The sequence below is a fragment of the Balaenoptera acutorostrata genome, chromosome 3 (assembly GCF_949987535.1).
Source record: "Balaenoptera acutorostrata chromosome 3, mBalAcu1.1, whole genome shotgun sequence".
In the NCBI taxonomy this organism is placed as follows: domain Eukaryota; kingdom Metazoa; phylum Chordata; class Mammalia; order Artiodactyla; family Balaenopteridae; genus Balaenoptera; species Balaenoptera acutorostrata.
In genome coordinates this window covers 146,020,166-146,047,037 of record NC_080066.1, presented here as the reverse complement: position 1 = coordinate 146,047,037, position 26,872 = coordinate 146,020,166, and the positions used below count along the sequence as shown (strand labels likewise).

The 26,872-nt window shown below is 34.1% G+C and overlaps 1 protein-coding gene across 7 annotated transcripts in view; it reads right to left on the bottom strand.

Moving 5' to 3' along the window:
- The window catches only part of GPHN (gephyrin), a 634,333-nt gene that overhangs the window by 299,884 nt on the left and 307,577 nt on the right, over positions 1-26,872 (bottom strand). For all 7 annotated transcript variants that reach the window (XM_007184311.3, XM_057543176.1, XM_007184307.3 and 4 more), the window contains exon 5: positions 7,216-7,310. In XM_007184311.3, coding sequence (XP_007184373.1) covers positions 7,216-7,310 — 95 coding nt within the window. The remainder of the gene's footprint in view (positions 1-7,215; positions 7,311-26,872) is intronic.

The window sequence follows — 26,872 nt, the reverse complement described above, 5'->3', positions numbered from 1 at the left end:
CTTAACTGCTGTGCCACCAGGGAAGCCCTCTCCTTCATTTTTGAGGGACAGTTTTGCCAGTTATAGAATTCTTGGTTGACAGTATTCTCCTTTCACTACTTTGAATGTTTCACTTCCATACCTGCTTCTGGCCTCCAATGTTTCTGATGAGAAATCAGCTTAAAATCTTTTGAGGATCTCTTGTATATGATGAGTGTCTTTGCTCTTGCTGCTTTCAATATTCTCTGATTTTGGCTTTTGACAGATTGATTATTATATGGGCTTCTTTCAGCTTATCCTATTTGGAGTTTGTTTTGTATCTTGGGTTTGCAGATTTATATCTTCCATGAAATTTGGGAAGTTTTCAGCTATTATTTCTTCAAATAATCCTCTGCCCCTTTCTCTCTTTCTTCTCCTGGGATTCTCACAAAGCATGGTCTAATGGTGTTAGACCAAGAACTTAATGGTGTTCCACAGGTCCCTTAGGCTCTGTTCACTTTTATTCAATTTTTTTTCTTTCTGCTCCTCAGACTTGATAATTTAAATAGCCCTATCTTGAAGTTCACTGATTCCTTTTACTGAAACTGCTTCTGAATCCCTTTAGTGACATTTTTATTACAGTTGTATTTTTCAACGCCAGAATTTCTTTTTGCCTTCTTTTTATTTTTTATCTTGTTACTGATGTTTACATTTTACTCATATAATTTTCCTGATTTTGTTCGCATCTCTAGTAATTTGAGCATCTTTAAGACAATTGTTTGAAAAGTCTCTGTCTAGTAAGTTTACCATCTGGTCATCCTAGTCGGTCTTTTCTGTCAATTTTTTTTTTCTTTTAATGGGCCAAACTTCTCTGTTTCTTTCTATAGCTTGTGTTGTGTTGTTTTTGTTGTTATTGTTGAAAACTGGGTATCTGAATCTTGTAATGTGGTAATTCTGGAAATCCCATTCTTCCCTTCCCTGCAGGGTTTGCTATATTTTTGATTGTGGTAGAGTGTCTCTGTGTTGGGATCAGTCTGAGGTGTAAACCTAAGGCCAACTCAGGTCTTTTCTGAGCCTGCATTCCTCTTTGGGCATGTGCAATGGCTTTTTAAATTCCCTTATGTATGTGGTTGCTCTTGAGTGTCCTAATCCTTAAATGTCTGGCTCCCGAAAAGGGGAAAAGAGAAAAATGTAAGGGAAAAAAAAGGCACTGTCCCTTTAATTCCCCTTGAAGTCACTTCAGTTGGTGGGGGTTACAACAACGGCCACCTGCCTTTGTCCGTACCCCTATAATCAAAGCAGTAATCCACAAATAGAACCTAGATTCCTGATATTTGAACGACAAGGTCCTAATTGCCCACTCTGGCTCCCACAAGCAAGTTAGTGTGGCTGCCTGCCATGGGGTTGAGGGATTGGGGAGTGTATAGTTACTATTATTTTGGGCTGAAATTGACTAAAATTAACCATAGTTTACCAACTAAACCTACCCCTGGAAGCTGAAAGCCTTCGAATGCACTCTAGATATCCAAAATTGTTATATCAGATTCTGTTAGTCCAACTGTTGTCTAGGTCAAGAAGTGGATTACTGGTACTTCCTCTCCATCATCTTCTGCCCAGCTCCCTTCTACAGCCTTTTATAAGCTAAGTATATTTGGTTTTAGGTTAAAAAATAGAAGCACTTCAAGATGGCAATACTGTTATTGTCAATTTTTATTTTAAATGATCCATGTTGTTTTAACATGTATTCAATAATACTAGGGATAACTTAATTCACTGATATAAAAATTTAAATCCAGTTATTTTTTCCTTAAAAAACTTTTAAACAATATTAGCATGAAACCATTTTTGGCACTGAATGGAAAAAGTTTACTCCTCCCCTATAGCAGTGCATGTGTTTGAGTGTTTATGTTCAGTTACTGACTAGATGAAGCTGAGATCAAATTGGTAATAATGGTAGATAGTGGGGCAAACTGTAAGAAAACAAGATTAGTCCTACTTCATATATTAAAAACTAACTAGAGACTTCATCTTCTATTTCATAAGATAGATATTATGGAAAATTCTATGTAACAAAAAAATAAGCTGAATATTTAAGACATAATTGAAAGATACGTTATGGAGTATTACGATGGTAAATCTCTTTATAAAATTAAAAACTCTTAAAAAATTATCACTTTTTCTTTTTATGAATTTAGACATTCATTTGATAGTTTTTCTTAGTAAGTTAATCTATATAGGACCTCATAACATTTCCACGAGCTATGTGAAGGCACTAAAAAACTAAGTAGAGATCACAAATCAAGTTAATGACTGAACTGAGAATAAAACCAGGACAAATTATGTCTCAATGTGTAACCACAGTGGTTGCTCTATTATTGTCAATGATGCTTAGAAAAAAAAGTATCTGATCTCTTTAAAAAGTGAGTGAGGCATAAATTACAGATTTGGGGAGCTTATATGCTGAATTTTTGTGGGCAGTTCAATTAACTACTGGGACTGGAAGTGCTAAACCTAGCTGAGTAAATTTCCCAAGGTCACATGGATAGTAAATGCTAGGATATAAACTCAGGGATCTGATTTTAAAAATAGAGCTCTTTTTCTGTTGGTGTTGACCAACACAGTAGAACCTTAACTATGGCTCTGTCTCCTACTAAATGTGGACAGAAAATCAAAGAGTGACTACCTGAGAACTCTGAACATAAACAATAGCAGGCAAACTGGGGACTGAAGTCAGAACTTGAGTCAATAACCCTTAAGGGGGCTAATTCCAGTTACAGAGCTGTACTACTGCGATCATGACGGTGCAAGCACTAGAACCCAGTGAGAAGACCTATCTCTCTGGCTAAAGTGTAAAAGCTTGGGCGAGAGGAAGCTCTGTTATTTTTTTTTTTTTCCTTTTCTTTTGCCTTTGCCCTGAAGGTGGTCCAATTGTGTGGAATTGCATAATAGCACAGGGTATTAATACTCTACAAGAAATATCATCTATTCCCAGTTCCTTTAGCCAGAAGCTATTTCTTATAGAGTATTAACTGGGAACTGCAGAGTGTAGGGAAATTCTTGGAGAGGAGAGAGCTGGAGAAGGCGGATTCCTTAATTCTGCGAATGAACTGACACAAGTTCCAGGCTCACTCCTGAGCTAAGCACATGTAACAGACCCAAAGAATTATAAGAAAGGCTTTTAAAAACATAAGTAAAATATACTCCACTGCCCACATCTCAGGCTAACTCCTGAATGGTTCATGTGCTGGGCAGACCCAGACAGCATAGCAAAGGCTGAATCACCATCCACATAAGGTGAGACAGAATTTTCAATCTGAATCCAATCAGCTAGATTCCTGAAACAAATGAACTAACTAACTAACTAACTAACTCTCTCCAGAGGATTTTAACAGAGTCCAGAGTCTTAAAAGATAATACTCAAAATGTCCAGGGTACAATAGAAAATTACTCAACATAGAAAAGAATCAGGAAAATCTGAGCACTTCTCACAGAAAAAGAAAATCAACAGATGTTAACTCCAAGGTGATTCAGATACGGGAATTGTTAGAAAAATAATATTAAGCAGCTATTATAACCATTCTCCTTTTGAAATAAATGCAAAGATAAAAATTCTTAGCAAAGAAACAGAACCATAAAAAAGCAGCTGAATAGAAATTTTAGAACTGAAAAAATACTGTATCTGTAATTTTAAAATGCACTAGAGGAACTTCCCCAGTGGTCCAGTGGTAAAGTATCCGCCTTCCAATGCAGGGAACGCGGGTTTGATCCCTGGTCGGGGAATGAAGATCCCACATGCCACGGGGCAACTAAGCCTGTGTGCCACAACTACTGAACTTGCGCGCCTCAATGAGAGAGCCGGCATGCCACAAACTACAGAGCCCACGTGCTCTGGAGCCCACGCCACAACTAGAGAAGAGAAAACCCACATGCCACAACTAGAGACAAGCCCGTGCGCCACAATGAAGAGCCCGTGTGTAGCAATGAAAGATCCTGTATGCCTCAGTGAAGATCCGGCATGCTGCAACTAAGACCCAATGGAGCCAAATAAATAAATAAGTAAACAAATATTTTAAAAAATTCACTAGATAGGCTCAAAGGCCAAATGAAGATGAAAGAGGAAAAATGTCAGTGAACTTGAAGACAGATTAATAAAAACAATCTGAAGAATAGAGTAAAAATGAATTAAAAAAGTGAACATCAGAAACCTGTGATATGTTATCAAAAGATGTATAATTCATATCACAAAAGTACCAGAAGAAAATGAGAAAGAGATTGGTGCAGAAAAAGAAAAATCTGAAAAATAGCTAAAGATTTCCCAAATTTGGTTAAAGACATAAGCTTACATATTCAAGAAGCTCTTTTAACCCAAAAGGATAAACTCAAAGAAAACCACACCCAGATACATAATAATCAAATTGTTGAAATCAAAAATAAAGAAAAAATATCTTCAAAGCATCCAGAGAAAAAAATCATACATATAAGGGAATATCAATTCAAAAGACTGTGGATTTCTCCACAGGAACCATGGAGCCAGAAGAGAATAGAATAACATTTTTTTAAATGCTGAAAGGAAAAAATTGTCAATCCATAATTCTATATCTAGTGAAAATATCCTTCAGGAATAAAGGTAAGATAAAGACATTTCCAGATGAAGGAAAGCATTAAAAGGTTCTGCCAGCAGACTTGCTCTAAGAACTAGAACTCTGAACAAATAACAACACAACAGTGATCAACACTTAAACTTACTATGAATCAATTGTTCTGAGCACTTAAATGGACTAGTTTACTTAATGCAAGAAGGCTGGTACTACTAACATCCTCATTATAGAGATGAGAAAAAAAAGATGTTATGTAGCTAGTAACAGAGCAAGAATAGAACCCAAGCAGTCTGAGTTCAGAGATGACGCTCTTAACCTTTACTTGATGCAATCTTCCAACTTACTTGTACAAAAAAAACCTGGAAAACTGGAAGATATTAAGTTAGCCAAGCAGATGAAAACCATTTAAACAGATTTAGTAATTTAAAAAATTATTTTTATTTAATGCTGCTCTCTAGAGATAAAAATAGGAAGGCAAGGCACCAACTTGATGCATTACTTAACTTTGAAAAAAAATTCTATTACAGCTAGGATGAAACACTGAGTTATCAATAGTAACCATAACAATAAACATTTTTTTGAGTACCTACTATGTGTCAGAAATTGTTTTGGGGCTGAGGATATAAAATGAATAAGATAAAGCTGCTGTTCTTAATACAAATTTGGATTTTATACAAATTAGGTAAAACAGACAAGAAAGTAAATACTTACAATAGCACATGTATTATAATATAAGCATGTACAAAGCCCCAAGTACATACAAGGTAAAAATGCTAAACAAAGGAAGCATCAATCTAATCATGGCTGTCTAAAAAATTTTTTTAAACGATTTGAAAAGCACCAAAAAGTAAACATTAAGGGAAATAGTCCACAATTCCCTTTTCCATAGCTCATGCCAACTACTATCTCTGTTTCAAATTTGTAAATAAACTCTCAGTTCAATAGGAAATGAACATAAAGAAAAGCCAGAAGAATCTGGCTGTGTATACCATGTGTATATAGAATCTGGTTGTGTATACTATGTTGTGTATGCTTTAGTTTTCAAAGCCTTCAGCCTAAAGGTGATGGACTTATTCCAAAATACTTAAAATCAGCTCCTGCTAACTTATTTCCCATTCACTCAGCAGTCCACTGTTCAGTAATTATGCGGATTCAGAAGGCAGAGGAGAAATTAATCCAGAAAAATCTTTCAATAAGGTGAAAGTGCTATTTCTATACTAGATCAAGAAAGCTATATCCAATTTAAAGTGTTACCTTAGCAGTTGTAAGGAACAAGTTCTCCAGATAAACTGGGGATCCTGAAGGTAAGGACCATTTCTTACTTTTCTTTCCATACTTATATCCCTAATGGTTAATACAAGGCCTGGCAAATAGAGTATTATTATGTCTGTTGAATTAGATTTTTATTATAAAATAATTAACAAGAGATAATGTTTAATTCTTTCTTGACTATATTCCTTGAATGCCAAGAAAGAGTTCTTTTATGTTCAAAGACTACTACTTAATTCCATAGAGAAGAGGGACCAAATGTGACCTTTGATCTCCTACGGTCAGGTAATATAATTAAGGGTTAAAAAAAGAACAGCATAAAAGAATCAATGTGAGTTCATTAAAGACCAGCGTGGACTTTTAAATTAAAAATCTCTATCAAGTTACTTTAGTTCTTTTTTTGCTCTTATTAAAATGAAATGTTATAATATAGTATTTGTAACAGGGAAGAAAATACAGTTAACTAATGACCCATTCACATTTCCCTGTAGCTGTGCTTCAAGTGGCTGACATTTATGGGATACAAACTTAGTCTAAGTAACAGAAAGAGCATTATAACTCATATTCTATGCATTCAATAGATATATTTACTTTTATATTCACATTGCACACAGGATCAATAAATGGCTATAAATAATGATTGTGAAACCCTGCAATTATAAAGTTGCTGTGTATTTTCTAGATTGCTCTGAAATCAACTGTATTAATCAATGGTCATTAAATCAACAGATTCTCACTAAGTTGATATTTCTGTCTTTAACGTAAGTGATGTATGTTGTTCTCATTAAAGGGGATTTTAATCTAAGAATTGCTAAAATAAAAACAAATAAATAACTAAACCATCAAATTGAGGATGGATGTCACCATGTAGGTCAACAAAGGCATAGTTTTAAATATACTAATTTAATATACTAGTAATATATTACTGACTGAGCTTCTTTTCATGACCACACATCAATATGCCTATTTACAAATTGAACTAAAGCTCCTAACTTGTAAAAACTTATTAAAAAAGACTCTACTGCTTAGTTTTACTAAATTAGTATTTAATGACAACTAAGGGAAATTAATTGATGATTATAATCACACACAAAAAGAATATTTTACATCTTAATAAACTGGACTCTTCTTGGGGTTATAACTGATAACTTTTAGCAGTAATACGATATTTTCTAAAAGTTTCAACACAATATGCAAAAACAAACAAAAAAGAACTTGAAAGAAACTGTGGCCAATATTTAACTAGACAGGATACTGAGACTCCTAACTCTGGGAAATAAGGGGGGCAAAATTAAGTGGTATGACTGAAGTTTCTTAGGTTTATCAGTCTATTGTAGTGATTAGTGGTATGGAATTAATTTTCTTTGCAACATGTTGGTGACTTTCTTACCTAGAGAGCATGCCCAGAGGTGTAACATTAAGTGATCCCATCAGCATTGCCAGGGCCATCCCTGGCGCTTCCCGTTCTATTACTTCTTTTGTGGCCTGTAATTAAAGATTAAATAGCAGACTGAGTGAAATTAACCAAAAATAAGGAAGGCAGAGTAGTAAAATTAACTTAATTATAAATCATGCTATCTACAAACCATACTTAGTAGTTCTCCAAATATTTTTTTTAAGGCATCAAGACTCAATTCTTTGGGACCACTGAATAAAAGATGAGGACCAGAACATCAAGGGAGCTTTTACATTAGCAGACCTTTCTTATCCCTTACAATTCAGAAGTATTTAATAGAAATCTCATCTTGCCTAAAAGCCTATATTTTAAAATTAAGCCTCAGAATGCTATAACAGCTCAATAGATTTTCACAGAATAAGAAATCTGGGTAGTTTTCTTTGTCTATTACTCTTGAAATAATTAGTCTGTAAAAACCTGAGATCACCTTGTATCTCTCCTAGCTCTATGATTTTTTTTAAAAATTTATTTTATTTATTTATTTATGGCTGTGTTGGGTCCTCGTTTCTGTGTGAGGGCTTTCTCTAGTTGTGGCAAGTGGGGGCCACTCTTCATCGCAGTGCGCGGGCCTCTCACCACCGCGGCCTCACTTGTTGCGCACCACAGGCTCCAGACGCGCAGGCTCAGTAACTGTGGCTCACGGGCCTAGCTGCTCTGCGGCATGTGGGATCTTCCCAGACCAGGGCTCGAACCCGTGTCACCTGCATTGGCAGGCAGACTCTCAACCACTGTGCCACCAGGGAAGCCCGCTCTATGATTTTATGATATAATAAATGGAACTCAAGAAATTATCAAGGGGGCTTCCCTGGTGGCGCAGTGGTTGAGAATCTGCCTGCCAATGCAGGGGACACGGGTTCGAGCCCCGGTCTGGGAAGATCCCACATGCCACGGAGCGACTGGGCCCGTGAGCCACAATTACTGAGCCTGCGCGTCTGGAGCCTGTGCTCCGCAACAAGAGAGGCCGCGACAGTGAGAGGCCCGCGCACCGCGATGAAGAGTGGTCCCCACTCGCCGCAACTGGAGAAAGCCCTCGCACAGAAACGAAGACTCAACACAGTCATAAATAAATAAATAAAAGAACGTGAATTTCTAAAAAAAAAAAAAAAAGAAATTATCAAGTCAACTTTCCCCATAAATTGGGTAGAAGAAAAACTCTAGATTTACCATTTCCATATCTTCAATATAAATGAACTATCTGATTGTTTTTAAAAAAGAATTAATGAAGTGATAGGCTTTAACTATATAATAGAAGTTTTAAGATAGGGTATTCTTAAGATAAGTGTGGTTAAACCTCGAAAAGGTACTGAAGGGGGCAAGAAAATTTCATTTTCTAAAGGTCAATGAAAATAGGCATATATTTATAATAATGTGATGGTAAAGATATGTTTTAGGCTAAAGTTGGGAGTGAAACACATGATTTAATCCATTTCTAATCCTCTTTCTACATATGTAGCAGGTTACAATAACTGGGAGCAACACAGGAAGAAAGCTTGCAAAATAAAGTATTACAGTAAATAAGAAGGCAAACAAAATAAAAAGTAAGTTATGGAAAAATATAGTGAAAGATTGATAGTTCAATATTTCATTATAAGTCGAGTGATCATCCTAAGTATAATCACTGCTCTAGGCAAAATTTAGGATGGTAAATGTCTCATCTAGACTAATAACCTAAATTTTAAAATGAAGCCTCAGATTGTTATAATAGCTCAATAGATTTTCATAGACTAAGAAATCTGGGCAGAGCAGTTAAAATGCATCAAGTATGTGTTACATGCCAGTTGATGTTATAAATAAACTTTTAAGATGCATATAAATTAGTTAATCCCTTATAATTATATAGAATAAAGGATTACTGGAATTGATGTAATCTACTGGTTCACTGAATCCCAGCATAATGTAATATTTAACAATGTCAGAAATTTTAAAGGAAAATTAACACTACCATAATGCTTTTCAATAAAACCTGCTTTAAAAATAAAGGGCCAGCAGGAAGGAGAAAAGGACATTCTTAAATTTCTAAGTTTGGGAGTTAACTACTTTCATTAAAATATCAATATATAGCTGAAAATTGTTGAGCTAGTGTTATATATAATCTATCCCATGTTTTCCAAATTTAATAAATCCGATATGATTTTGAGGTCTCTGAGAAGAAACACTATTTCCATGTTAAAATTGCTTTACTGAAGTTTACAACTTCTTCTTAGGGACCTTAAAATCTTAGAGCCTTAAAAATCAACAAAGGGATGTTACTGAGAACAATCTTAAAACAGCTCTTTGTATAGGGTTAATATTGATTTCCTTATCTGTTTGAAAAAGTCACCTAAGCAATGTCTGACATTTAATGAATTTGGGGGTCCACATAAAGATGATATACTCCAAAGTATAGTAGCACACTTTATTTAAGGACAAAGGAAGAAGAAATCAACAGAGAAGTGACAGAGGAAGTCTTTCACTTACATACTTCAAAGCACAGCATTTATCCATCCATACAACAAATATTTATTAAGCACCTACTATGTACTAGGTGGTATTCTATGCAACGATGTTGCAGTAGTGAATAAAACTTGTAAGAGTGTGTAAACTCACTGTTATCTAGTACATGAAAAACTCAATTGACAAATTACATATGAGAATTACCTAAAAGAAATGTAATTAATTCATTTTTCGAGATCCTCTAAAATATACCATTGGACTTGGCCAGACCACAGTGGTCTACCTGAAAAGGCTCATCCACTTTTAAAAGAATTGTTTTACTGGACTTTGCTTTTATGGTATGCAGGTGGATACAATTAAATGGCTCAGTGAAACTCATATTTATTTTAGCGAGTATTTGAGGCCATTGCTCACCACACTGTACTGAGGTCCTCTTTAGGAGGACCTGTAGGAGAAATTTCCTCTTAAGTATTACAACTAGGAATGGGGTACACTTCTGTGATACCAGTTTGTTTTTAAAATTATGATGAATGTGAATCAAGTTACCTTTGAGAAGAGAGACAAATTTATGAATATTTTTTTAGTAGGCTTACTGAATACAACCCAATTTCATCTTATTTTTTCCTTGCCCTATTTTTCCACATTTGTCTTATTAAAAGTTCTGTTGTGTTTTATGTATTTGGTTAAACCATCCTAAATACTTTTTAGGGTATTAGTAAATATATGGATAATAGACGGATGAATGAATGTATGTATTCTTACACAGGGGTCTTCATCTTTTTCCAAACATAATTTAGGGAGGACAGTTAATTCCTTCTGAAGACTTTCCAGACAATGTTGGCCTATAGACATAAATCTTGTACAGCATAGAACATAAGAGGAAAATATATATTGTGGTGATGCCACTAAAAGGCATTGGCGTTGACAGGGGTGAGTGAGGAGGGAGACCCTCTCTAGGACTACACACAAAGCAACGCTTTTGCTATATATTCCTAAATAATGCACAAATGTAGTCTTTCTTACATCTATATCAAATATATCTTTTCCATAAAACATCAGAACCATTCTATTTACTTTTTATTTTCTCTTCTTCTGTTTGGTGTAGCAAAAAGATCACCATCTGTGAAGTCAGACAATACCACCATACAATTAAGGTCTGGAAGGTAAGGACTGGATCTGTTGAAGCACCTACCATAGTGTCCAACATACAGAACGTGCACTCAATAAATATTTGTTGAATAAAGGAGTGAATAAATGAACCAATATAGGCTTGAAACCCGGCTTTATCACTTAGTTGCTCTGTGAATTACAACAAAATATTTAATCTCTCTGAGCTTCAGTGTATTTATGAATAAAATGGAGCTAATAATAAAGCATACCTACATTTTATGAGAATTAAATGATGTAAGTAAATCACCTAGCATAGAGTAGGTATTCAATACATGCCAATTTTCTCTATGCCTCTGCTTTCCAATTACATCCTTGCAGTTTTGATTATACCAGTTAGAGAAGAGAAATAATACAAAAATCCAGAAACCAAACCTAGAAACAGTGGTTGAGAACCAAAGATGAGGGGAAAGAGAACAGAGAGCAAGAACCTAAATGTAAAAACATTGACAAGTTGAGGGCAGGAAGAAGAATACTGAAATAATGGTATCTAAAGGGAAGAAACAGCCAAACGAGATGGAAATTGGAAGGAGGGCAACAGCTGGGTGAAAACATCTGTAAACTGTAAATGGAGAGGCTCAACTAGAAGGCAAAGAGCAAGAGAATAAAAGTTAGTTTAGAATAAAATGAGAAAAAAACTATCTAACTTACTAGAAAATCCAAACAAAAGAGTGGTTTTAACAAATGTAGCTTTATTCCTTCAACCATATACATTAGGATGACAAGCACAGATAAATGAAGGCTATCAGTACTTGTTAACAAGTAGATAACAAGCAATCATTATCAATTGACTATTCATAATCAATGGCAAAAAAAGATGGCATTAAAAGTTTGAAATCCTTTTTTCTTAATTAGTTTCATTCCGTTTCCCACTTTTTTTTTTTTATAAATTATTAATTTGATTACCAAATTCTTTTTTTCCTTGAGCAATAGTAGAAATTTATATTCTTACTTCAGATATAACCTTTTTTGGACTAGTAGATTCCAAAATAATGGGGTTTAATTGGATTTAGCTATACTCTTTAAATAAGACATTTTATTTTTAACTGCTAAATACTTTCTAAACTTTGAAGGTTGCAATCTCCTATGCAAAATCACTTATTGTGATTTTTTCTTTTACCCTTGACACTTTGAAGATAACATGAAAGTCAGAAAGATGCTTCAAAGACTACTCAAGTTGCAAAAAAGAGTGTCATAAACAATGATTCTATAAGCCCAGGGAACTTGTCAATGAAGTTCAGGTCCATTTTTAACCTTCATAGAAAAAATTACCTTAAAAAACGTTATTGCTAAAAGTCAATGATGTTTAAGTATGCACAGGACAAACAATAGTTAAATGTAAATGTGCAGAAATTTCTTGTATGCATGGTGGTGGTGAAAAATCACTTAGTATAGTGCTTTTATTTTTATAGACATACTTTTATTAACAGGTATAATTTATGCATTAATATTTACATGCTTGTTACTTGACCATGTAGATTTAATATAATTTCCTCCTAACAACTACTACAGTGCCCTCTGCTGATTAAATAATCTTAAATAACAAAGACTATCTTTGAAACACTATCTAACGGGTACTAATAACCTTGTTAAGCTATCAAGGTGGGATATGATTAGAGCCATGGTCCTCAAACTTTAGTGTGCATCAGGATCTCCTAGAAACCTTGTTAAATGCTGATTGCTGGGCCATACCCAGAGATTCTGATCCAGAATGTCTGGCTAGGGTCTCAAATTTTGCATATCTAACAAGTTTCCAGGTTATGCTTGTGATGCTGGTCAGAGGACTACACTTTGAAAAACAGACAGCAGACAGAAGGAATGAGGTAGATTAACGAAAATGTACACAACTTGTTCTAATATTCATAATCACCTTATATTCAACTTCGTAAAATAGATTGAAATAAATGTGAGGATCCTTCATTGGAGCAAAATATAGACCTAGTGAGGAGATAAATTAGGTAAAAATAGGCAGTTTAATGCCAGCCAATCAAACTTTCCTGACTCTATCCATTAACGTCAGCCAAGTACATTTTCTTGACTCAAACACATAAATTTTATTTTATACTTTAATAAAAGGTTATAATAAACAAACAATTCAGATCTTGTCCCTATAAGTATCCTATGGTACAGAGAAGCTATCTTTAATATATTTTTTTCTCAGGACTATACATGACGAGTAACTCATAGGGATGTTCAAGGAACACCAGCTATAAATTTACTCTTTTCTCTCCTCATTTAAGAAGCAGAGCAGAGTGGAAGTAAGAGTCGCAGTATTATAAGGGCAGTCTTTAATTTATTCCAATTAATTAAAAACATTCACATACAGATTTTGTTAATTTTATATTACTAATTACAAACACCTTTCAACTAATCATGTCATTGTATCATAACAGTGTGACTAAGTGGTTAAAGACTACTGCTACAAAGAAGAAGCTGCAACTAAGTAATGAAAATAGTTATTCCAGTTTTACTTGAGAGATATGAATGTATTGGTAATGTATTTATCTTCCTTGGAGCTTTAGCCTTCTTAAATATTTACATCTTTTTCCACTCTTGGAAGAAGCAGAAAGCTTTTCAAAATGGAGATACTCCATTTTGTTTTTCAGTTAAAGTGGTACAATATTTAAGTAAGATCTGGTTATAATGAAAGATCAAAGGAGACAGTATAATTATAGAGAAAGACACAAAAAAATAAAAATAAAAACTTAAGTACTTCAGGCAATTTCATCATCCATTCCATTCAAAGAACATGTACTCTGCAGTGAGCTTGAGATGCTGAGTGAAGAGTCTACTGTTTCCATTGTTCATCTCAACCCTTATTAAATAACCAAGTTGAGTATATGTATAGCAGTGAGTACTCCAAAGTTTTATAATTTCTTTACCCAGTGAGTACTTTTTCATATTATTTTCCTCATTTATCTAAATACTGATAGTCAAATTATCAAACAAAAAATCAGGGAACTCAAATGAGTGAATTATTTTTTATAAGAGATTTTCACAAGAACAGCACTTATCTTTATAGTCTACTTATAAATTGTACTACTTTATATCTCATTCCAGAAAAAGGTGAGAAAATAGTGGTATTTCTATGGATTATTAGCATTTTTATATATGCATTATACTTTTATTCATTTTTGGCACTATGTGAAAAATAATAAAGTTCTCCTTTATTGTAGGTTGTTGGTTACATGTGCTTTAATCTATAGAGAAGAAAATGTTATTCATTCATGTTCTTCAAAAGTTGATATATAGATATGGAAAAATATCCTGTTTCTCAAATCTGAAGAAAGATGGAGTAGAAAGATGATCCAATTTGAAATTGTACTGAAAGGCTGTTGTCTGGTCAGTTAACTGGTGAATGTATAACCCAGCTTCTTTACTCCAGCTACTTCGGAATTTTGTTTTTTTAATGTGGTTAGTGGTGTATAATATAAGTAGAAACATAAGAGCTACCTAAAAAAATCTATACATTGGATTTCCACTCTATTGATGGTCACACATAATTACTTGGTTTACTTATAAAGCAGTGTAAGTTTTTAATGTTCATATAACAACATAATTTAAGCCATTCTTAAACATCTTAATTGAGAATAAAGGAAATAAGCTCCTACTTTAGACTTATAAATACTATTTGCAAATGACTCACTGCCAATTGATTTTAGAAAATCTAAAACTTTGCTCTTTTGCCTTAAGATACAATAATTCTCACGGGTGGCCTCTTTAGAAAGTATCCACATTAGAAACACGTAATTATCACATCTGAAGTTCTCTTGCAACAAAACTAGATTCTCACCAAAACAGACACATGTGAAAAAGTGAGAGGAAGAAATAGGTGAGGTAAAGGAAACAGAGTGAGTGGAAGAACTGCTAAGAAAAGAGAAAAACCAAAAACAGCTCATTCCTATTTTAAATATTATTATAAGGTGTTGCATTTTGTCTTCTCATACCACCCTCAGTTTTAAAATTACAGGCCAACTGGGAAAGATGGAAATGAGTACAGTACTTCCTAAAAGCAAAGAAATCCAATATTGCTGTTGTCTTGCGATAAGCTTAACTTAGTAGAAGTTCCAATAGTAAAGATGAGAGAAAAATCCATACACATTAAGTATTTGGAGGCTATGACATGCTGTAGCTTGAATTAAATAACTTGTTCTCTTACGGTTTTGCTCATCTAAAGATGGATTTTAAAGCTACTAACCTCTCACTTTATGATCAGGCTTTTTATTCATCATCTATAACCTAATAGTCCTTCATTATTCACATATTAAATAAATATAAGCTTTGGTTCTTATGCCTCCAGAAATTTATCTATCTCTCAGTTTTCCATTTGTAAAAAGGGGTAATAATATTTGTTATCCATCTTATAAAACTAAATTGTTAACACTATAAAGCAATTTTAGTTAACTAAAAGGATGTCATAATATTTATAATGCTAGTATGATAACATTATATACAACATAAATTTATAATGCTGTGAAAAAGCTCTTATTTCTCTTATTGCACTGGAGAGCTAAACATGAATACTATTATTTAGCAACATAATTTAATAATAGAAATATTCACATCAGAATGTTTTATTTATGGTGCCTTTCTTACAAAACATCTATAGATATTCTCTGTTTAAATGCAACATATTCCTATATTACATAATACAGAGGAGACATATTTTATTATCTTTTTGTAAGTGAAGAAATAGACACACTAATAAATTCTATGAATAATGCAAAGCCACACAGTAAATCAATAAAACTTAGGCCTGTAGACTCCAATTCTGAAATTAATCCATTAAATCTATTATATGTTTTCAGTTTACAAGGTACTACACCTTATTCAGACATAGGAAGGATCTTTGTACTTTGCTTAAATGCGATAGAACATAAAAATGCTCAGTATCATTCCTAACACGTAGCAAGTGCTTAACAAATGTTGAATACTATGATTTGTACTAAAACAAAAGTCTAAAGTCACTTATGTCATACAAGTTGCTGTAATGGACTACAGTCAAAGCAACTGTGAAAATTGAATAGTTCTACCAGAAGCAGTACAGAATAGAAGTTACAGGCACGTTTGTTTTTGAATGTGTGTGAATTACCAGATGTCTGAAGAATGCAATATGCTAGCAATAATCTTGAAAACTTAATGAAGATTTATCAAGAAACAGCAGTTTTGGAGATTACCAATGACCAGGAATATAGCCTTGGACATTACCATAAAACCTCCAAAGTAAACTGGGAAAAGAAAATGAGAAGATTATAAATATATTTTTAAGAAAAAGAACTAACAGCACCTCCTGCATTTATGCTTTCACCTAAGTCCAATAGAAAACAGCTATGTAATTACATACTTAAGCAAAGATGAAAAAATATAAGCAAGTATCCATAACTACTTGTGGTAAATAAATTGTTCAAATTGGTAAGCCAAATAAGTTTATATAATTTTTAAAATTTCCATAACAACCATACATTACAAATTAAGGCTGTGGAAACAACATCAGCCTGACAATAAGTCAGGATGGACTTAGACCCAGGATGTTGTAAAATAGGGGAACGCAAAGAGGCAACGTTTGACTCAAGTTAATGCTCTGCTGCTCATGCTAAACAGAGGGGTCTTATCATAATCACTTAAAATCAACAATATTATACTTCCTAGTAGAAAAATCTACTTTGCAAGAGTCTCTCAAAAAAAAGAATGAAAAATAAAAAATAACTCAGTGAGTTACAACCTGGAAGACATATAGAAGGAAGAACACATTATTTATTAAATAAAATTGATATAAGTCAGATGAAAGAAAATCTTTACCTTTATTATAATGGAAGAAAAATCTCTTAACAAGGACTTAAAAATAACGAGAGGCCCAATTTTTAAAAACTATTCTAAAAAGAGTTGCAGCTATCCTTTGCCAATGAAAAAGGTAAAACTGTAGGAATGCAAAAAAGATCAAAAAACTTCTTAAAAAGTTAAATAACAGCTCTTATATACACTCTAATTTGAAAGATAAAAGAAATATTTTATTCTATAATTATGAGATTCTTCCATGGAATCATAACTTACATATTTGTGTGTATGTGTGTATACCCTTGTGTATACACACACACATATTTTTTTGGTATGGAACTTAGAGCTGATATCTTAGAATCAGCATCTATAATTTAAGCTCTGAAGATCACAAACTTTTTTCAGAACATCCAGACTATGATGCTTAGAATAAGGTAGTTCACTATCCAAATAAAGCCTATGTTGCCTTCAAGTCTGAGATTTAGAAGTTAAAAGAGTCCATCCTTGAACAAAACAATTACACTTCATAAAACTGAGGATAATGTATATGTGTGTGTACACACAAGTACATGTCTTAGAATTGGAGTTGAGTTCTTTAGGTTAGGGCTATAAGCAACTGAATAGTTGACTTTATTAGGGCAGCTGGTGGGAATGGGGAGGAAGAAATTGGTTCTATCTACCACCACTAAACAAATCCCATCACCTAGTCAGAATGAGTAGAAATGACCATTTCTACTAACACGCAAACAACATACACAAAAATATACACACACACTCCTGAGGCTGCTCATTTACAACACTGCCTCTTTTCAATGCTACCTTGATGTTCATTTTAGCCCAATTATATGCTTTAGAAATTGTACCCCTAAGTGTAGCTCAGCATATGGTAGGCCCAAACCAAATTCACAAGAATCAACAAAGGATATAAAAAATTCAGGTTTATAAAACAAACCTGAAAAATTTGGTAACCAGATAGGTAATTATGAACAGAGTTATAACTCAAATCTTCTCTTCACATAATAAAAATTAAGTATCCAAGAGTAGAAGGTGCCCAAAGTAGGAACATTAACTGGGGCAGATGGAAGTTGATATTTTGCTCAATCAATACTGTAATAGGAAGGGCAGACGTCTATACCTAACCAAGTTTGTCTCTAGAGAAAGGAAAGAAAACAAAGAAATAGGTGGGCATGTGGAGAGTGGCAACTTTAGATTCCGTCGTGTCCTGGTTTCCCAGAGGAGTCTGTTTTTTCCTTCTTCGTTTTTGAACACAAGTTTCCCAGAAGTTATCAGACTTTTTAGAATTTTCTGTGAATAATTTTCAGATACCACCACTTCTGCAAATTCTCTATTTTTTAAAAGCTTTTTATGTTACAACATGATGGGTCCACTTAAGGAATATTCTCCTTAATCTTTCTGACCTGTCTCTGATCTCCAGGAGCAATGACAAGAAAACATCAAAGAGAAACAGTAGTTGTTTTAACTTGGAAGGAATCATTAAAAAAGAATGGAATTACAGTATTAATTTCCAGCATCTCAAAATAAATGTGGCCTAAATCAATCAGGGCAAATATAGATATACTCTTAAAGTTATCTATTAAAATGGATATTAGGTCTGAGTTGCTCTTGTGTCATTGGTAGAGGTAGGTTAGGAAGCTAAATAAATAGTAATTAATTAAAGACTGAAATAAATGGAAATCCAAAGGTGCAATGTCTGGTGAATATAGCGGATGAATCAGAACTTCCCAGCCAAGCTGTAACAGTTTTTGCCTGGTCATTAAAGAACATGTGGTCTTGCGTTATCCTGATGGAAGATTATGTGTTTTCTGTTGACTAATTCTGGAAGCTTTTCGTCGAGTGCTACTTTCAGTTGGTCTAATTGGGAGCAGTACTTGTTGGAATTAATCATTTGGTTTTCCGGAAGGAGCTCATAATAGAGGACTCCCTTCCAATCCCACCATACACACAACATCACCTTCTTTGGATGAAGACCGGTCTCTCTTCTGTTCCACATTATTGTGCAGTATTCACCTTTCATCGCCCATCACAATTTGTTTTAAAAACAGAATGTTTTTGTTACGTTTAAGTAGAGAATCGCATGTGGAAATATGGTCAAGAAGGTTTTTTTTCCCTTAACTTATGTGGAACCCAAACATCAAAGCGATTAACACAACCAAGCTGGTGGAAATGATTTTCAGCGCTTGATCTGGATATTTTGAGTATGTTGGCTATCTCCCAAGTGGGGTATAATGACTGTTCTCAATTAATGTCTCGATTTGATTGCTATCAACTTCAACTGGTCTACCCAACCGTGGAGCATCGTCCAGCAAGAAATCTCCAGCAGTAAACTGCAAACCACTTCTGACACCTTCAGTCAGTCACAGTATCTTCTCCATACACTGCACAGATCTTTTTTTTGCATTTCAGTTGCGTTTTTACCTTTCTTGAAATAATAAAACATAATATGCCGAAAATGTTTTTCTTCCATCGTCAATATTAAAATGGCTACACAAAAATTCACCAGTTTTTTTTTTTTTTTTGAGGCACGCTGGTATGACAGCTGTCACAGTACAATCTAACAAAATTGCTTCGAATGAATTTAAAGACAACTAAGCACTACTAGAGCCATCTTACGGAAAAAAAACGAACTAACCTTTTGGCCAACCCAATATGTCTTTGTTCTTCTGGATATTTCATCATACACTACTTAACCTTGGATTGTCAGGGACAGTTTGATATACTTCTGTTGTGTCTGCATCCTTTATGGTTTAGTATTTGTCCTAAACAAAGTTTTCCAAATATGGATAATAAATGATAATGCTCACCTAATTCTCTGTGTCCTGTATTTTGTATTTGACAGTTCTAGCAGTCATCTTTTCAGTCCACCTATTGATTAATGGCTTTGCTGCCTTACTTGTGCTTGGTGAGTTTTGGTAGTACATTCATTACTTGATTTTAATCTGTTGGAGTATGGCTGACCTAAAGTGGGGAAAACTTCCTGTGGAGAAAATTTATTTCTGCTTCTACCTTTAATCAGAGGACACCACTGACCAGTTCCACTTCAGCCTCCCACAAATGTCTCATAGTCTCAGGGATCCCAGGCTGAGCTTTACACATTGCTGCTTGTCTAAGGTTGTCTTACCAGCAGTGCTGCGATGGTCATCTGTCCTCAGAACATCTCCTTCTCCCTCTCCCAAGTCCTGGCTTCCTACATTTCTGGCTCTTGCTCCCTGCTCCTTGGTCTCATGGTATTTTGGGGGAAAGAGTGAATGTAAAGACTGACAGTGTATGTCTTTTAACAGGGTATGCCTCATAGGGTATGTCCTTTTACTGGGCCAAGTTTTTCTACAGAGGGAAGGTTTTTCAAAGTTCCAAATCAACAATTATTCCAGGCCATATACTATTTGTAAACTGCTTTATTCTCCTATAAAATGAATATCTTTTATATCATCATTACATTGAGGTTTTTGATGTACTGCACACTGCCCTACGAGAAGATGCTAACAATTTATATGTCAAACAACAATGCTCTTTTCATCTAAACCCTGCCAATTCCAGGCAATCTTAGTTTTAAATAGTTATTTAACTGATGTGTACAAAGAAACAGAATATTTTATTTATTTATTTATTTATTTATTTTTGGCTGTGTTGGGTCTTCGGTTCGTGCGAGGGCTTTCTCCAGTTGCGGCAAGCGGGGGCCACTCTTCATCGCGGTGCGGGGACCGCTCTTCATCGCGGTGCGCGGGCCTTTCTCTATCGCGGCCCCTCCCGTCGCGGGGCACAGGCTCCAGACGCGCAGGCTCAGCAATTGTGGCTCACGGGCCCAGCTGCTCCGCGGCACGTGGGATCTTCCCAGACCAGGGCTCGAACCCGTGTCCCCTGCATTAGCAGGCAGATTCTCAACCACTGCGCCACCAGGGAAGCCCAGAAACAGAATATTTTAAAAATTTACATTTCTTACCAGTTATGAGTACATATTTAAAAGCAACGTGCTTCTTTCCCCTTGCAAATGGCCTGTATATATCCTTTGCCTGCTACTCTACTGGTTGCCATGTTATTCCTATTTAATATTTAGAAAACTTAATATATTGAAAATATTAAACCTTTAACAGTTAAATCTATTGCAAATATTTATTTTAAGTTGACATTTGTTACAATTTTTGTTGCTCAGTTGCTTAGTAAAATTTGTTACTTAGTTGACATTTCCATTAAGAGGTTTTAAATGCTTATACAAGGGGTTCTATCATTATTTTTACTATATTTTCTGGGTTTCATGTCTCACCTAGAAAGGTTTCTTTTACCTGGAGATGAGAAAAATAACATCTTAATTTTTAAATCATAAGTTTGCAGTTTTTAATGTTTAAATATTTAATCTGTCTGTAGTTTAATTCTGTGTTGCATGATCAATCTTCTCCACCAAAATGGATAGCCAATTTTCTCAACACCGTTTACTGAATGACCGACCCTTCTTTCCTCCAATGTCTTGATGTATCATATATATATATATAATACTAAATTCCAATTTTATACATAGGTATATTAATGAAATATCATTTGGTTGCATTTCTTTCTGAGTTTATTTTCCTGTCATTGTTGTGCCTTATATTTTATTGTTTTACTTGAAAAAAATCACTAGTTATTTTCATACCTTTACTATTTTAAAATGAAATTTAGAATCAATTTTGTTGACTTAGAATCAATTTCTCCTCCAAAATTCCAGTGGGAATTATATCACATGTATTAATCAAGTTAAGGTAAATTGATAAGTTACACAAAAAATATTTTCACAAAAATATTTGCATCTAAGAATATCGCATGACTTCCTAATCATTCAAGCTATATTTTATGTCCTTTAATAAAGTTTTCTTTTTTCAGGTCTGTCTGTCAAATGGCTTAAGTTTATTCTTAGGTATTATGAAGTTTCCTTTTTTCTCTTATTGCAAATGAAATCTTTCCAAAATTTTTTCTAGTGGGTTGTTTCTAATTTAAGTAATATTAGCATATAGATGTTTATGAAATAAAATACTCATATTCAGCTGCCATCCTGAACTCTTCTTGCTTCTAATACCTTTTCAACTGATTCTTTTGGGTTTTCTAGGTGAATAATCACATCCATAAATAAAGGGCTTACAGCTTTAAAAAAAATTCATGTTAGAGTTCTTCATTTTAAAAACATTAGGGCTTCCCTGGTGGCGCAGTGGTTGAGAGTCTGCCTGCCAATGCAGGGGACACGGGTTCAAGCCCTGGTCTGGGAAGATCCCACATGCCGCAGAGCAACTAGGCCCGTGAGCCACAATTACTGAGCCTGCGCGTCTGGAGCCTGTGCTCCGCCACAAGAGAGGCCGTGATAGTGAGAGGCCCGCGCACCGCGATGAAGAGTGGCCCCCACTTGCCGCAACTAGAGAACGCCCTCGCACAGAAACCAAGACCCAGCACAGCCATAAATAAATAAATAAAAACAAATAATTAAAAAAAAAAACATTAATAAGCAGTGTGCTCTGTTATCAAAAGCTAATTGCACTCATTCTCTAGGTCACAAAGAGACAACTGACTTTACTATCTCAGATAGCAATCAATGCATCTTTGAAGCGATGTTATTAGGGGTGACTATGGGGAACTTTCTGACTCACTGCCTTTATTCTCTTTAGGGATGCATACACAAACAAAATTAAAACACAGTAATCTTCCTACCTAGAGATAACTAGGAACTCTATTAATTCCACTTCAGACAATTTCCTTCTTATTCATAGAGATGCAATATTTTAACCCCTTCTTCCTTTCCTTTCTCAACTTGTGCTTTTATTACACATACACACACACACACACACAAACACACACACACTTATCTCTTATTTTTTTTCCTGAACTGCAAACCACCTTATTCATGACTAAATGTACAAATTTAGTAAAAAAAATAAAAATAGCAAAATTCTGAAACAACAAAAAGGAAGACATAAGTTTTAGATTAAAATTAAAACAAATAAAGGGCCAATGCCATTAACCTTCATCTAAACTGTTAACAATTTTCCTACATATTCTCCATAAAGATTCCCTTCAATTTATTCATTTTCAACTAATGACATCTGTTTTTCTACAAGTTTAAACACTATAGATACATTTGAATGTTATTTTGAATTCAATTTTAATTACTAACATTTAATTCTATTATTTTTCTTCATTGTACACATTTTGTATGTCAGGAACACACACAGGCTTTTGAAAGGTGGCTCAGGAAAGTGCTCTGCAATCTCCATACCTCGTTCGTCAAAAAGTATTATAAATGCTATCTTGAGAGTAATCTACCCTTTCTACCCACATCTGCATTTAGGTTCTCAGCATCTTTTGTTTGAATATTCCAATAACATCCTAATTGGTGTTGTGGCTAAGTTCACTCCCATTCAACCCATTCTCTATTCTTCTGCCGAAGTAGTCTCTCTAAAATGCAAATCTCATTAAATTCATTGCTGTTTAACATCTTTTTAAAAAAAATCTTCATTTCCTACTAGAAAGAATCCAAATGCCTTTTTTTAATGACACAGAGAGCCTTCATCATTTGACTCTACCCCTCTCCAGGCTCTTTCTTGCCACTGCCTCCTCAAAACCCATTCTGCAGGCAGACTGACCTACTGGCAGACTTATGATTTCAGCCATTGTGGCTTTATTGTAGAATTAATCAATTCTTTATACAATGGTATATTTATACAATGGCATATTTATACAATGGTAATGAGAATCAACAAACAACTACGTGCAACAGTATAAATCAATTTTACAAACATAATATAGAGCAAAAGAATCCAGACACAAAAGATTACATACTATACACTTTCAATTATATAATGGTTAGTACAAACCCCAAAAATCTATGATGCTAAAAGTCAGAACTGTAGTTACTCTCATGGGTTGGGCTGTGACGAAAAGGGGGCACAAGAGGGTCTTCTGGGACAATGATAATATTCTGGTTTCTTACACATTGTAAATCAACTATAGTTCAATTAAAAAAAGAAGAGATTAAGAAACTAAAAAAAATTATTCTGGTTTCTTGATCTGGATGCTGGTTACGTGGGTATGTTCATTTTTTGAAAATCCATTAAATTGTAACTATACTATTTGTACACTTTATGTAAATTTAAGTAAAAGGTAAAATAAGAACAACAACAGTTCTAGTATCACTTTTTTGAAAATTTCCCTATGCCCCTCAGATAAACTTTATCTTACATATATACCAATATTATATTGATGATCATGTTACATTTTATTTATCCAATTCTTTCCTGAGTACTAAGATAATAAATTTCTCTAATGAACTTCCCTGAGTACTAAGATCATAACTTTCTATCCATGTATCCCCATGCCCCAGTACAGTGCCTGGCAGTGAGTAATCACTAATATTATGTAAATGAGGGTTTCTCAATTTATGCACATTTAACATTTTGGCCCAGAGAATTCTTTGTTGTGGGAACTGTCTAGTGCATTGGAAGATATTTAGCAGCATTCCTGGCCTCTAATCACCCAATGTCAGTAGCATCCCTCCAGTTGGGACAACCAAAAATGTCACAAAGCGTTAAATGTACCCTGGGGACCAAAATGCCCTGCTTGACAATCACTTACATAAAAAAATGTTTCTGTCAAAAAATACAAGCCACATGTTTTTCCGCGTGGCTTGCGGTATCTTAGTTCCCCACCAGGGACTGAACCTGGGCCACTGCAGTGAAAGCGGTGGACACCAGGGAATTCCCAAGCCAAGCCAAGCCAAGTGTTAAACAATTCACTTACCAAAAAACTTTGGGCATTACATGGTTTGCTTCTTAGGGGCGACTAAAAAACGTAGGCTGTTTTGAACACTAGAGGGGAAGTTAAGCTCTGCCAGGAAAAGTTTATAAAATGCTTTAAATGTCTAGATAATCAAATGTAATTCATATTAATTGCATGCTAGAATATTCTTTCCTTTGGAATTCTATGCAGAAAAGTGAGTTTGCCAAGCAAAATAATTGTGTAAATAGGACTGTATATTGTGGTGTTTTAAAAAATGACTGCTAATAGTAGCTCTATGTATTCAATGTCCTAACTATAAATTATTTTGCAAGGTTTGTATCTATGAATGGACCATTAATTCTAAAATATTAAGGTTCATAATATTCTATCCATAAAACATTTAGTGTGAATATTCCATAAGAAAAGAATAGTTAGAAAATAAAGTACTGTGCATCAGCTATGAGAAGAAAACTTGACCAAGGGCATAACTAGCTTGTTAGAAAATAATGTGTTTGCACTTTATAAACTGCATGTTTTTGATTCAGGATGTGTTTTGAACTTGACCTCTGTTGCAAGATGGTGAGTAGTGAAATAATTGAGTACTATTATGTTAATGGAGTTCGAGAAAAGAAAATGAATTGGTTTATATTTATGTGTCAAACTGATAAAGTATAAATCTGACTCTGCCAAAATTATTTCCTGACAAGCAATTAGAATCAGTCTTTAAGAACAGGCTGCTGAGCCAAAACTGAATATAGAACACAGGCAGTTAATAAAAGAAACAAAACTGGAAAAATACAAGAAAAATGTTTAATCTCATTATTAGTCTGCAATATGCCAATAAAGGCATACAATTTTCACCTATCAAACTAGTAAGATTAAAATTGATAATGGATGTATACTTTCATAAACTGATAGTATGAATATATAAATTTGTACATATTCTGGAGGGCAATTTGGCAGACTTAGCAATCTTGACTGTTATTCTATTTTAAGGAAATATTTCTAAAGTGGTAATCAGAGAAGTATATGACAATTTATATAGAGTGTTTATGATAGGAAATAATAAAGGACCTAAATGATTAATGACAGGGAAATTAAATTACTCATAGCTTGTTTATACTCTGTAGTGACTGACACATCCCTTCCCCCCCGTTTTTGTTCTTTTATAAGAACACTTATAAAACAGAGAAAAGCTTACTTTATATGAAAAGGAGAGTGATTAAGAACAAGGGCTCTGGAGTCAAGACTACCTTGTTCAAATTCTAATTCTATTTTCTTCTACTCTGTGATCTGGGTTAACTTATTAATGATTTAATTTTTCTAAAATCTAATTTTCCTGTTTGTAAAGTGGTACCTCTTGTGTAGGTTTGTTGTGAGGATTAAATAAGACATTACATAAATGTTTATCACAATGCCTGGCACACAGTAAGTGCACAATAAATTTTCATAGCTATGGCATCACTTGGGATGATGTTATTAAGAAACCCAAGATATAAACCTTAATATATGACGGGTTTGCTACTGGGCAAATTAATCAATTAGTCCTAGCTAATAACTATATGTTGAGATTATTGGTGGTTTGTATTTACTCATTTTGCTTTTCTGTATTTCCCAAATTATATTTTGGCAAAAACAGTAAAATCAAAATATATTTAGAAATCTACATTCAGAAAAAAAATGTAAAGCTATTAATAAAAGGCATTTTATTATGCCTTTTTTAAGTCATAAAAACATCTGTCCTTTCCTTATCCTAAATGACCATATGTTTTTCAGTTAAAATTTCACCTTTAATACTGTGTCTTAAAAAAAGGTCACCATTTTTATGCTCTTATTAAACACCTATAATACGCAAAACGCTGGGGTCCTAATATTCTAATTCTAACAAACCAGGAATTATGGAAATTTGAAGACAGATTTTCTGGTTAATAAAATAGGAGCTTTCTGCAGATGGCCTTAAGTTTTATTTTTAGTTACTAACCATCATGAGAAACAGGACATCTAAAAAGGCTTTTGCCTTTTATCCTTCTCTCAAGATTGATCTTAATTTTGACCAGAGGGCAGCCAGTTGGAGGATGAGAAAAGAATTTAACTAATAAGAGATATTTTCTTTCAGAATATTTGCTCAAGATTTCGATAATGAGACTACCTATGATTGCACAGTAAGTACACATCTACTACTGCAATATGGTTATGAACAAACCAAATAAAAATTGATTCCTGAACATCTAAGATGTTTTTATGCTGCTGATATGAATAGAAAATCTCTATTTCTTCATAAGTACTAAATATTACAAGAAATCTAAAAGCATTCAGAGATAAATACAAAAAGTTTAGAGTGGTTTGTATTTTATAAACATCCAAATATCTAACTAGTGAACTTTTCAGGTACTGATTTTGATGTTCACAGAATTAAATACTGGTAAATATACGTGAAGAAGTTTGTATCGAACAGTTTCTTTAT